The sequence below is a fragment of the Cydia splendana genome, chromosome 27 (assembly GCF_910591565.1).
Source record: "Cydia splendana chromosome 27, ilCydSple1.2, whole genome shotgun sequence".
NCBI lineage: Eukaryota > Metazoa > Arthropoda > Insecta > Lepidoptera > Tortricidae > Cydia > Cydia splendana.
In genome coordinates, this window is record NC_085986.1 from 9,720,586 (window position 1) to 9,735,253 (window position 14,668).

The following is a 14,668-nucleotide window of genomic DNA, read 5'->3' on the forward strand; positions in this document are numbered from 1 at the left end:
ACCGGTTTAATGTCCCAGCGTAGGATGTGAAGTGTGATGCACACTTAACGTTAGGTTCGTTCATTCCATTCACGTCGGTCAATTCTATGGATTCGAAAGACGTAAGCCAAAACGAAAGAGTTTCCCGGTAGGCTTCAGTTGGTTCGTTCGAACTAATTTACGTGCGGATGGCGCTCTATCGTTCGATTTTCACGGTAGGGCCCCTGGGGCCTATTTCTCGTACGTTACAAGTCTTGTAATACAAGTGTGTATCTATGGTAACGCTTGTATTTCAATATTTTTTACAAGTTTCCGTTTCACGTAAATGTATAATTGTTACAAGAGCGTGGATAAAAGAGTTTTCACAAGTGTTGTTGTTTCACAAGTTGACAAACACTAGTAGATACATAGATGTAAGTAAATTGAGGTAGATATGGTACCAGGCGCACGATCGTGAGCCATTAAATATAGGTTCCGGAACCTATATTTAGTTAGTCGTATGGGTGACGCCAACCTGTCAAGTTGTCAAAATTGTTGGATCAAATTTTAGTTTTGTCAACTATGAACGTCACACGTCTACATAAATAAAAGGTCATTGAGTAGATATTATATACTAAAATAGTAATTTCGTTTCTCAAAAGCTGTACTTTATACTTGTAGCTTGTGACTTATCACGAAATAATGAGGAGTCTCTATAAACTGCTAATATGCGTTTTTGGTAAAAATCGATTAATAAATAAATGACGATAATGCATTTTTAAGATCTAAAACGTGTAAGTTTTGAATGCACTTCGTTAAAATCAGTAATATTATTTAAATTTAGCTTTTATTCTCGAAAAAAAAACAGTAAACTCATTCCTATGAAATTATTATAATTGGGAAAGAACCAGTAAATGACTAATAACATAATAATTTTATAACGAATTCACCAGTATTATAAAAAAAAAACTGACCCACCCTGAAGCTTGTAAACATTCATAGAGTGACTAACGAAACTGAGTTTGATTTTACACTTGTAATTGATAATTTTGAGAAACGCTTTTCATTACTACTTGTATTATTATACGCTTGTATATTCCGAAAACACAAGTCAGCCATTTTATTTTCCTCTTATTACGATTATGATGCATAACAGTGACATTGACATTAAGATAACATTTATAATGGCCATTGCATTTCCTTTTTGCATAGTAAACAAACCTATTTTCTAACTTTAGACAGCCGCCTTGTAGCACTTGTAGTAATCATTCCTACGAGAAACAGAATTAAAACACACTTGTACAATTAAATTTTAAATATAAGCTTGTAGAGTTGTGAACTTGTAACGTACGAGAAATAGGCCCCTGGTGTAAGCCCGGGTAGCACGTTGGGTCGCGCCCTACATTATTTACAATCATGATAAAAATGATTTAACTGTTTGAACGTCACGCGTATCGTGTGCGGCGCGCGGCGCGTCAACGTGAACCTTGTCGGCATGCTCGAAGGTTCATATTGGGTTGTTACGGATTTTAGATCTACGAGTATATAAGGTGCTACTTTATTAGTTGCAGATATTTTAACAGATGATACTTTAATTTAAAACAATTAACTTTAAATAAAAATTATAAATTTAATTTTTTTTTGTTTTAATTTACCGAACAAAAAATTTATTTTCATCAGGTTCGGCGGGAAAACTGTGGGCAGACAGTTAGGTAAAAGAGGAACTAGAATCTGTTCAATGAGTTCACATTTAATAATCACATTAACAGGGTGTTCTTACGTAGCAAATTTGTTTTTCAGTTTTCTCCAAAAAAACATCGTAAATGCTATAATGTTTCATACTTAAATATACTCCAGGAACCGAATACTACCGAATACTACCGAATACTACCGAATACTACCGAATACTACCGAATACTACCGAATACTACCGAATACTACCAGCTGTATAAATATCTGAGACTAAGAAGGCAGCACCTTATATAACCTTACTCGTAGGTATACCTTTAAAGGAGTAATTCTTGTTTATTTATATATTTCGGGGATCTCGGAAACGGCTGTAACGATTTTGATTATATTTGCTGTATGGGGGTTTTCGGGGGCGATAAATCGATCTAGCTCTTATATCTCAGGGGAAACGCGCATTTTTGAGTTTTTATATGTTTTCCGAGCAAAGCTCGGACTCCCCAATATAAATTGCACATAACAACTGAATATTCTACTCATTTTTAAAAAGCACAAGCTAATAACTATTGATTTTGAATGGTTAATAAGTTTGCAATAAAAAGAAAAGAAATATTTTTCGACTAAATAAATACGCTGAAGTACTTAAAATTTGGTTAAATTATTATTAAATTCTACTCGTTTTTAAAAGCACTAACTATTGATTTTGAATGGTTAATAAGTTTGCAATAAAACGCCAAACAAATATTCTTCGACTAAATAAATACGCTTGTACTTAAAATTTGGTTAAATTATTATTAAGGTATTTTTTTTCTTTTCCCCAGAAAACACATACTATCTATACGGACTATAGGTACCTACCTAATATCTATACCAAACTCTTTATGACCTCTACAAATTTCACGATAGTCATCATCATCATCATCATATCAACCGTTTATCGCCCACCGCCCGCCGTACGCCACTTGTTCCGCTCCTGAGCTAATCTCATCCAGAAGTGACCCGCAACCCGCAATCTTCCGGATGTGGTCCACACAACGAGCCAACGGACGCCAGGGGCTTCTTATTTCATGCGAAAGCGCCCACCATTCCGTAAACATTTTAGTCCATCACCTGCCATACATTCAGGCCACTCCAGATGGGAATTCTTTTTTCCAATCTGATTAAATTGTCTTATCAAATCAAGTGGTGTTGGACGCAAACACCCGATTTCGACCGCCGATTGTGACCGATAAAATGGAGGTGCGGACGTAAGAATACCAATAATTTATATGTTCACGGCTGATCTCTTTCCACACAAATTCCTAATAAAATAGTTTGACATTTGTTGCAATATCTGTAGAAGCCTTTACCGCTAGTGTCACAGCACAGATTTGTTTGACAACTTTGACACTGACAGTGACAGATTATAACATAACATGCGCGCGTCGCGCACCGGCGTCGCTCTGGAGTGGCGTTGCCTTCTATTTGCGCAATAATAAAATAATATTCAATGCCTATTCCAATTGGGACAAGATATGGCAAATAACATTGATAACAAAAAACGGGATCTGTAAAAACATGTTGAATTGAAAGCAAATACACCACTCTATAAGTTTCGATTGTCATAGTGAGAGAATACGCAAGTGGTTATCAAAAAAAGTACTGATCAGTTGACTCCTTATCGAGTCGTACAAAACACAAGGGCTGGATTTAGTTCAAGAGGCTCAAAGTATAAAGCTAGTTTAAGATATGGGACCAACAGCACCATCTAAATCAGGTAGTATAAGTATTTAAGAGGACACTTTCCTTAGCACAACTCAAGTACTCAATCAATATTTGTAATGTGCTAACCAAAGATTTACAATGTCCGAGATTGCTTGTCAAATATCAAAAGTGCGACAAAAATCTAAATGATTTGCAGTGTCATTGGAAGTATTGAATTAATTAATTTAGTATTATAATATAATGTATTAATAGTGAATACAACTTTCCGTGTTTTCTAATCTGCTAAGCTTACATTTTGGTACATTCAAGTGGTCGCTAGCGGCCATCACTATAAAGCTCAAAAGAAGTCATGTTTTTTCATTAGTAGTCTGCCCCTTTTGCACTAATGAAATATCATATTATTATAATATGATGGCTTTGGCTTCCCATTTGCACACGTCCATTGTCTTGAAGTGTAAGCATCAATCCAGATATAATTATGTAAATCAAGTACTCTATTAATATTTGTAATGTACATACTACTTTAAACTCTCGCGTTTTTTACACATATTTAATTACACAAACGGGTCTACTGCGATGTAATTTCATTGTTTTTACCTTAAATTCCGACGTTTCAGCTGAGTTGCACCAGCTGTGGTCGTTCCGTGACCACATATTGGTTTTATCCAAAAATAAAGTTTTTATAATTTTATTTACTAACATTACTAAATAAAACAATGCCAACCTATTGTCTTACAGTGGTTGTTAAGGAAGAGCCATCGTGGTCGGACAGTGCAGTGAGCGAGGCAGACATGTCTACCAACATGCACTCCAAACATGTGGTTAAAGAAGAGGCACTGGCACCCGAGCATGTAAAGAAGGAAACTTCATGTGAGGCAGACCCACTTTCCAAACTGTACTCTGAACATGAGGTTAAAGAAGAGTTTGTGCTGGGACCGGAGACCATGCAACAGCCTAAAACGGTCTACACATACTGTGGTAAGTGTCTTAATTTTATTTGTCATCTTTCTAGTGTTGTCCCGGCTTTATGATACAGCTTATGGGAACCTGGTCCGCTTGGCAATTAATACCAAGACCAGAATTGGCATAAGTACTGGTTTTTACAAAAGCGTCTGCCATCTGACTTTCCATTCTAGAGGGGAAAGTATAAGCCTTGTTGATATCATTAGTCTGGTTTCCTCATATTCATATCAAGTCCAGCCAAGTTCGCAAACATCTTTACTCCACTATTGTCACTTGCACTGTTGTGCAAGTTTTTTTGTGTTATTATTCCGGTTTGTTAACTTTGGGACTAAATGCCAAAAATGTGGGATGTCGTGCCACTGACGCATCGGCCTCCACAGTCACCAAACCCGTTGTCTAAACAGCAATGCATAAATCGTCTGCAATAGATGCAAAAGCCTGTGATGATGTAACTTTGCCATCTTATAACATTACCAAGATTTTGTTTTGATTGTTGCTACAATAATAGTTGTCTATTGTCAACAGTACCAGTCGAGGTCGATGTGAAGCAGGACCCCACAGGGGCGGGGGGGACAGTAGTCGAGTCTGAGAGCGAGACGGCACCATGCGGGAGTGAGACTGCACGAGATCCACAGGTTAAAAAAAGCCTGACGTCGATAGAAACCGTCGAGGTGGAGCCGGAGCCTGCAGGCGAGAGTGGGAGCAAGATAAAAGGGTCCAGTACTAAACTAGTACTCAAGACTTACATCTGCGACACGTGCCAAAAAGGGTTTTCAGATGCATACCATTTGAACAGACATTCAAGAGTCCACACAGGAGAAAAACCATACACCTGCACCATCTGCCATAATAAGTTCGCGAATTCACGGAATTTAAATCATCATCTACGAATACACACTGGAGAAAGACCGTACGAGTGCATGGTGTGTGAAAAAAAGTTTACAAATTCGAGTTCTTTGCATGTACATGAGCGGATTCACACGGGAGAGAGGCCACACTCGTGCGGAACTTGTGGGAAGCAGTTTGCACAAAGAAGCACGTTGGTACTTCACGAACGAACGCACACTGGGGAAAAGCCTTACGAGTGCAAGATATGTCCGAAGAGCTTTATAAAGTTGGCCAATTTGAAGTTACATGAGCGATCACACAGAGGGGAGAAACCATACGCATGTAAACAATGTGACAAAAGATTCACACAATCGATGAATTTAAAGCTACATGAACGAATCCACAGGCAAGATACACCTGAAACAATTTTGCAACAGCAAATCTGTACGTGTTCTAACATATCGTGTGATCGTCACGAATAAATGCCATGAATCTTAAAAGCGTTTAGTATGAATCGCTAATATAAGAGCCCTATTATGTAGCCCTAAAAAAGATCTAGAGAATATATACGTTGCGTCAAACAGGAGAGACAACACGAAACCTTAGTTTGACAAAGTAGGCATTTAGATCTCGATTTTTAGTGGATAAGTAGACCGTTCGAATCGATTATTAACTAATTTGTTAGCACCTTAGTATTTACAAAATACTAAGATACCAAAAGAAAAATCTCGGTCGCTTTCGTAAAAACTAGTGCCTACGTCAATTCTTGGGATTAGTTGTCAAGCGGACCCCAGGCTCCCATGAGCCGTGGCAAAATGCCGGGATAAGTCATAAGTTATTTATTAGTAAAACCAATTTACACGTTATAAATTATAAAACATATTTACATATGCCGTAAAAATACACAAATCAATATGAAATAACCTTAATCATGACATATTATTAATAAATTACCTATACAAATATAAATTATTTCACATCCTTTTCGTGGAAATAACGCGAGGAAGGAGGAGGAAGACTAAGATACCAAAAGCAAGTATCTAATTACAAGATGAAAATACGTATTTTGTATATTGTATCTGTATCTTAGATACTTTTATCTTATATAAGTCACATCTCTGGTAATGAAATAAAACAATAACAAGATAAAGCACTTGGTATTATTCATTTTTTAATATTTTTTTATCGTATTGCTCAAGAGTCTCTTTAAAGGTGCGTTCACATCTAACGATTACGCCTCGCATGTTAGATATGGACGCACTTTAACTGTATTCCAGGCCGCACCTATCTACAAGGTTTTCGCAATAAATACAAATACATTCCAATTTGCAATAATTCAATTCAATTTTTTTTTTCGAATTTGAGAGATCCATTTAGTAGTACAACAAATCTTTAAATTAATTAAGGTTAGTGACATACAATTTACAAAATAATTTAATATACGCATGACATACAATTAAATAAAATAATGAATAAAATTCAGCTTTGATGATTCATTTGCAGACAAGTCACATTTCCCGAAAGTGCAATGTAATTTGAACCTTAAATTGGAATGCTTGAATTTCTATTGGCACGTATGTGGTCGATAAATCGTACTATTCCTGGAAATAGTCCGGTGGCCGGCTGCATGAAACAAACCTCATCAAAAAATAGAATATACCTACCCTGCACATAGGGGTAAATTCACGATCTACGGGGCCAAAATTATTTTTGCGGGTTTTTGTATCTTTTAACGTTTTACGAAGTTGAAACAACTGTTTCATGATAATTTTTTTTTAATTTATAGGGTAATTTTTTCAAAATTCTACTGATATGTAAAATTTCGACATCTGCACAAAAGAGGAAAAAATTAAAAATATAGTAAAATGTGTATAATAATTTATTACTGAAATAAAATCAGTTGCCATATTAAGCTACAGTCTCTGCTATGATGTTTTCTTCTTCGCTTCCGGAAGAGCACTCTGGGTTCGGATCGGCAGGCAATAGCAATTCTATCGTCTCTGGCAGGAAAGTACTGTGCTTTCTTTTTTTTACTTTTCTCCTGCAGCTCAGTAAGGGGTCGGAACTCAAAAGTAAGCGATTCAAAATATCCGTGTTGCAGCTTTCTTTCGTAAACTTCCTTGCGAAATCAAGTCGATAAGATCGGAAATGCTTGTTACGCGCTTCTGCAGCTTCTTCAGTGAGCTGTCCAATAGGTAGTAACGCATTTTTTTATAATTAGAGCACCATGGACTAGTATCTTATGCATCGTGGGCGTCATGGGATGCCATCCATATAATTTGACATATAGTTCTCCTGTTTCCTTTGCGTTACTGTCGTATTTTTCAGAGTCAATTTTGTGGCAGCTTGATATCGTCTCTAAAATTACTTTTAATCTATAATCAGCTCGTAACTGATTCCAGTTATATCTGATGCTAATTTTGGATCATCAAGAAACCTTCTGCTGGTGTTTCCATCATTCGTGTTGCCGAAATTTGCCTTTGGCATATCTACAAACAACGGACTTTCAGCAACGGGAATCGCGAAAGAGCCTTCTAGCCAAGAATTATTGTTTTTTATGAATCTGTCTTCTTTATACTGAGCTTTACTCCATCTAGTCTTAAATTCTGACTTGAAATAAGCAAAATTGCTTTTAAATAATTCTATTTGCTCATTAGTGCAGCCTTCACTAGAAAAAAGTTGATCTCTTAAGGAACACAGTTTTTCTTCCAATGTAGGTAAATTTTTACTTTTGAAGAGATAAAATATGTGTTTTCTAGTCACGATCTTCATTTCTGACGTATTTGGTACATCTAAAACAAATAAACATGTCGATTCAACTCAATACAAAAAAAAGTTAATTTTTAAGTAAAATGGCGGATTATTTTTAAAGTATAAAAATTATGATTTGGCGGAAGCATGCGGAAAGTTTTTTTTTAAATTATAATAACCAAAACAATAGACTATAACATGTCGTTAACAATTCTGCTCGATCTCACCCTATTGTATTACTTATTAACGAGTGAAGTTTTTTTTTTGCGAAAAATGACGCTCAAAAACAGTCTCTCTTTCAGAGCATTAACCTAGCCTCAAAAACAAATAAATAAAGCATATTTTTATTTCTGCTTATAAATTACTAACCTGCTGTTTCAGAATCCATGATTTTTTTTCACTCTTGATCTCTTAAAAACAATAAACCACACCGTCAAAGTTTTGCTTTTCTAAGAGCGCCGAGAACAAGTAACATACACGAAGTGACACGATCAAATTCCGACTGACGTGAAACGAATTAGAAAGTGCATACGAGGGTGGGAGGGGTTGTTATCTAGCCGCTAAAGGGTCCTCTACCGCAGGTAGCTGTTATCGCAGAGGTATTTATTGTTTTGATAAATCGACTTTTGGCCGCGTAGATCGTGAATTTACCCCTTAGTGCCCTGTAGAGGTACCTGACATTTAGTAGCTTCCAACGCACTTGGTCCGCCTAGGCTTAACCTGGCAGATTTTGTACAAATGGCAAAAACGTTGGACAAAAATTCATCAAAAAAAACCTCATCGAAAAATAGAATGAAACTTGTATGGATACCTGACCTTGAGGACAGTAAAAAAAATTGGTCGGCCTCACCTTAGCCTGGCAGTTTTTGCAGTCCGACCAGATTTATTGGGTCACGTGAGAGCTACAATTTACCTCATCGAAAAATAGAATAAAACAACCGGATTATAATAGCTAAAATAAGCCTGTTGACGTATGTCTTGGTCGGCCTCACCTTAACCTGGCAGTTTTTGCAGTCCGACCAAATTTATAAAAAAATCATAAAAATTTTTTTATCGAAAAATCGTATGAAACTGGTATGGTACGATGGCTGCCTTTGAGGACAGTAAAAAAAAGTGGTCGGCCAAATCCTGTGTTGGCAGGTTCCTGTGTCCGACCAATTTTGTGGTACCACGTGAGAGCTACAATTTACCTCATCGAAAAATAGAATGAAACAAACGGATTATAATAGCTAAAATAAGCCTGTTGACGTATGTATTGGTCGGCCTCACCTTAACCTGGCAGTTTTTGCAGTCCGACCAAATTTATAAAAAAAATCATCAAAAATTTTTTATAAAAAAATCGTATGAAACTTGTATGGTACGATAGCTGCCATTGAGGACAGTAAAAAAAAAGTTTTCGGCCAAATCCTGTGTTGGCAGGTTCCTGTGTCCGACCAATTTTGTAGTACCACGTGAGAGCTACAATTTACCTCATCGAAAAATAGAATGAAACAAACGGATTATAATAGCTAAAATAAGCCTGTTGACGTATTGTAAATTGTAGCTCTCACGTGGTACCACAAAATTGGTCGGACACAGGAACCTGCCAACACAGGATTTGGCCGACCACTTTTTTTTTACTGTCCTCAAGGTCAGGTATACTACCATACAAGTTTCATTCTATTTTTCGTTGAGGTTTTTTTTGATGAATTTTTGTCCAACGTTTTTGCCATTTGTACAAAATCTGCCAGGTTAAGCCTAGGCCGACCAAGTGCGTTGGAAGCTACTAAATGTCAGGTACCTCTACAGGGTAGGTATATTCTATTTTTTGATGAGGTTTGTTTCATGCAGCCGGCCACCGGACTAAAATGGGTTAACACTTATGACAGTAATACAGGCAGGATACTATACTGACCTGGCACTACTTATATGTTCAATAAATAAGATACAGTGGTTGTAGTCGTAGCCCCACCAAACTCAACAATGAGTTTGACTGTGGGGTCATCAGTCTCTTGTTATGTTACTTAAAGTTGGTGATTAATTACTACGATGTTGGTAATGTTTTTTAAACATATTTAAATGTAGATTTATTATTATCACATGTTATGGCTTCAGGCAAACTTGGAGTCGTTCATGTCTCTTCAGATTACTCAAATCTGTAAACTCGTACGCGCAGACTATGCACGAGTACCGTTTCTCCCCCGTGTGTATCCGCTCATGTCTCCTCAATGCACTCGAGCCCCTAAACGCCTTTGTGCACACTTCACACACGAACGGCTTATCATCCGAATGTATTCGCGCATGTGTCAGTAAATAGCTCCTTTGTGTAAATTTCTTTCTACATATATCGCAAGAGTATGGTTTCTCATTTTTGTGTATTCCAATATGTACTTTTAATGCAACCAAAAAAGCGAACTCCTTTTTGCACACGTCGCACACAAATGGTTTCTCTCCCGTATGTATAAATTCATGTCTTTTCAAATTGTTCAGTTTCGAAAACGCAGTGTTACAGACTTTGCACGCGAACGGTTTCTCATTAGTATGTATTTTCGCATGGTGCTTTAAATGGGACGGATAAGCGAACTCTTTCTTACAAGTGGAACAGCAGTAAGGCTTTTCCCCTTTGTGAGTTCGTTCATGGTACTGTAAGTCGCTGAGTAGTGCAAACGTCTTGTAACACGTCCCGCAGGAGTGCGGCCGGTGAGTCCGCTGATGAACCTTTAAAGTGTTCACGCAGTTGAACCGCTTGTCGCACTGCTCGCAGGACAAAGGCTTCTCACTCTTGTGTGTTTTCATGTGTGCCTTGAATTTGTTCATTTTCTTAAACTCTTGTGTGCATATATGGCACATTTGAGAACGGGCTGATTCGAGTCCCGCGCGGGTCCGCCGAAAGACGCCGCTCTCTGGAACAAGTCAGATATACGTACAAATTTACCATAGTTTAAGATATGTGCTTAATTTGTATGTCATGTTCTTTTTCATATTGGTGAACAATAAAGAATATTTGTATTGTTTCATATTTAGGCCTTTGTATTGTGAATTAGTTACCGTTCGTGTCTAGTTCGGTCTCGCTCCCGCACTCGCCTGCCGTCCCGCTCCCTCCCTCCCCCTCCCCCTCATCAGCGGGCTCCGTCTTCACGAGCCCCCCCTCCACCTTCACGCACACTACAAACAACAACACAACAACTGCATTAAGGCAATATAATATTATTACTCTAAGTGTAAGGCCAGAGTGGACGCTCGAGTTGAGCGTGCAGCGGGGCGGGGCGTGCGGCGTGCATGTTAAACAAATGCAAACGTATAGGACCGGCCTTAGTGCACGCTGCTCAAATCCCTTGTGAGCCTGACGCCACGCTGCATGCCCCGCCGAACGCTCCGCTTCGAGCGTCCACTCAGGCCTTACACTAAGGTGGGTATAGCTTTTAATTACTCCTTAGGTATAGGTTAACTGAAAGAGATCCGTTTTAGGGATAAGTTCGCTGTTGTATTACACATTTTTGTTTTATCTGATGTAAGAATTATTCCTTTCTTTTCGTACAATAAAGTGTTTACTTAACTAGACAAGGAGATCCAGACGCGGAAATGGCATTGGATTGGGCATATCCTCAGTCAAACGTGACACCCACCTATCTAAAGTTGCCCTGACCTGGAAGATGCCCTTGCCCGGCAAACGGAAACATGGGCGCGCTAAATCTACTTGGCGCCGTTCTGTGGAGCAAGAGCTGGGTGTATTGGGGATGGTGGGAGGAGGCTACCCAAGCTGCCCAGGACCGGAGTCAGTGGAATAAAAAGATTCGAGCCCTACACCCCAGCAGGGGGTAACAGGATAGAAAAAAGAAGTTTATTTACTATGAATTACGCAAAATATGTAATTATACTTTGTCGGATACTTCTACTGTTGTAGCTAATTATTCACTGAATTCTTTCATTAAATAAATAAATATAAGGGGACATCTTACATAGATCAACCTAGCCCCAAACTAAGCAAAGCTTTGTAATATTCATTTCAAACTTTGAATAAACTCTTAATTTTTTTTCCAAAAATAAATTTGTATACAGGGTGGAAAGGCACGACGATCCTTTCCGGACATGGGAGATAGTTTAGCCTAAGCTCTATATTTTCTCCATAGAAACTATGTTAATATGGGCAACCGTTTCTAAATTATGACCTTTTAAACATCCACGCAAAAAACTACTTTGTTCTAACCCTAACAGGTGACAGGGTCAATGAACTTACTTGTAAACAATCAGTATTCGACAGGAAATTATGCTAATTTGTTGCCATCTAACCATTTTTAGGTCTGCTTACAGCACGGTAAGAATCATTGCAGGATTTTCGCTTTCTTAGTGGTTCCACTTGTTCAATACTTGAATGAAATAGTTATGTTATTCCTTAATATTAATAATACTAACCACAACATTGTTTACAACGACAGTTCAAATGGTGACATTGACAACCACTCAAAAGTACGCAATCGTCTTATAAATATCTCTGGTTTCCTTGACTGATAAAAAGGTTTTAGTTTCTTAACACGTTTCACAAAATTATTTTCGAATAATTGGAAACTATTTAAAATAATAAAAAATTACATGTAGGTTGTGTTAGTTGCACCAAATGAACTTGCAAAAATGAAATACTAAGAATAAATCAAGAATAAATACTTCTTCAATACCAAACTAACAAACCTTCTTGCGTGGTAGGAAATAGACAAGACGTCTGATGTTTGAAATTAAATTTTCATTGAACTATACTTATTGAATGTCATATTCTTCAAATAAAAATGTTAGATGCTCGTGGCTATTTAAATTTGTGGGGCTGTGTAAAAGATATGGTGTACCAAACCAAACGGAATGTGAAACTGCGGACGAAATGAGACAAAGGCTAATTGGTGCTTTCTGCGGAGGATAAATGACGAAGAGCATACACTATATCGCATGTGCATCGACATACTCGGGTACGGGCTGCGGCGGCGTTGTAATATACGGAGGTACATTTGAACACCGTATGTGAAAAGAAGATAGTATTAAATATTGGAAAAAAGTAATTATCTAAGAAAGTAATAAAATTGTTTGTAATATTTTTGCATGCATTTGATTTATTTGACATTTATGCGTCATTCATACATCATTGCGATACTGTCAACGATCGGAAAAAAGTGTAAAGTCCCGAGCTTTCCCGACGGAGATCCTTAATCTAGCCGTCATGTGCACATGCTATAGGGTTATCACCACAGTTAAAAAGTAGTATTTTTGCAATTTTTATTTTTTACTCAATTAACGATTCTTACCATTACCAATAGTCTCTGTATCACTTAAACGACCTAATACTTCCGGGAAGGATCGTCGTGCCTTTCCACCCTGTATATTTTATTATTTTCATCTGTGTATTGTATACGTAGTTTATTATGTTTTTCAGTTGTTTGCAATAGTTCCTAATTAAATTTTCTTACTTGTTTCTTGCACCATTTTTATTACATTTCTGTTTAGCCCTATGGTTGACTGGTAGAGAATGCCTTTAGCCATTAAGTCCGCCATTTGTACATTTTATTTGTATTTTGTGCAATAAAGTATAAATAAATAAAATTGACTAGGGCATGTATTATGATGTAGAAAAGAACTAAAAAGAGTATTCATACATTTTATAAGTTCTATACACTTACCCTGCTCCATAAGCCCCGTCTCCTGCGGCTGCACTGCGGCCTCGGACCCACCGGTGTCATCCCAGACCGGCTCCTGCTTCACATACACAACCTCCATCTGGACGCCCCCCGGCTCCGGAGATATGGCCTCTGTCACTTGCCCTGCAGACCAATGTCATCATCTAACATTGTATGTGTGAGAGGCAATTTCTGTTTAATATAGTATAGTCACGATAAAGAGAAATCACTATACACCTTGTAAAACAAAGTCCTCCACCGCGTCTGTCTGTTTGTGTGTTTGTTTGTATGTTCGCGATAAACTCAAAAACTAATGAACGGATTTTCATGTGGTTTATAGCAATCATTCAATTCAGACAGACAACACTTTCGCCTTTATAATATTAGTATAGATTAGTATTAGAAAATTGTGAACACAGCTCGTCTCAAGTCTCACCGCGTGTGTCCGTTGGAAGGGCGGTCCCCGGGTCCCACGAGGGCTCCATCTCCTTGCTACCGGAGCGCTACGTTGCACAGATACAGTACTCGGTAACTGATGAGTTCGTCAACAAAAACATACAACGGAATTCACGGTTATCCACTTGTAAAAGGTCAATTCTCAAGGGTTACAAAGATGGAATTGATGGATGAAAGTAATAGTCAACTGAACAAAATGGATATGGTAACAATGACAATACGTGATAATATACAAAATTGATACAAAACAGCAACATAACCTCACTATGCATTCAATGCACTGACACTTGGGTGACATTTTCTGTGTGACCAACTCGAAATTACAAAATCTACCAACGACCTATCTGTAGATTCATACCAAGAAAAGTCTGCAGCGGATTTAATAGCCCACACAGTGCAAGTGTTATACGTCATAATTTCATAGAAGTTGCACTGCGTGGGCTATCAAAATCGCTGCAGACTTTTCTTTAATTCAAATTCGAAATATATTTATTTCATAACTTGATGTTACAAAGGGGCAGTACAGTGATCTCCACACTAGGCTTGGCCTGTGACGTGAGGATCCAAGCGATTTCAATTATTAGGTATTGATGAAAGATAAGGGAACCTATTGTATGGGTAATGTATCCTAAATATCCTAATGAACAAACCTTTACAGAAGTGGAATAGTACCAGTAGCAACGCGC

General features: G+C 37.7%; 2 protein-coding genes across 2 annotated transcripts; one reads left to right on the top strand and one right to left on the bottom strand.

The window, feature by feature from the left end:
* Positions 1-3,242: 3,242 nt before the first annotated feature.
* On the top strand, positions 3,243-5,681 carry LOC134803753 (zinc finger protein ZFP2-like). Its single transcript, XM_063776589.1, has 3 exons — positions 3,243-3,400; positions 4,087-4,326; positions 4,837-5,681. Exons 1-3 carry the CDS (start codon positions 3,373-3,375, stop codon positions 5,619-5,621), a joined length of 1,053 nt encoding a protein of 350 aa, XP_063632659.1. The 5' UTR covers positions 3,243-3,372; the 3' UTR covers positions 5,622-5,681.
* Positions 5,682-9,972: 4,291 nt separating this feature from the next.
* LOC134803672 (zinc finger protein 16-like) lies at positions 9,973-14,011 on the bottom strand. Its single transcript, XM_063776462.1, has 4 exons — positions 13,963-14,011; positions 13,530-13,670; positions 10,918-11,034; positions 9,973-10,772 (listed from the first exon to the last, which is right to left on the bottom strand). Exons 1-4 carry the CDS (start codon positions 14,009-14,011, stop codon positions 9,973-9,975), a joined length of 1,107 nt encoding a protein of 368 aa, XP_063632532.1.
* Positions 14,012-14,668: the final 657 nt, after the last annotated feature.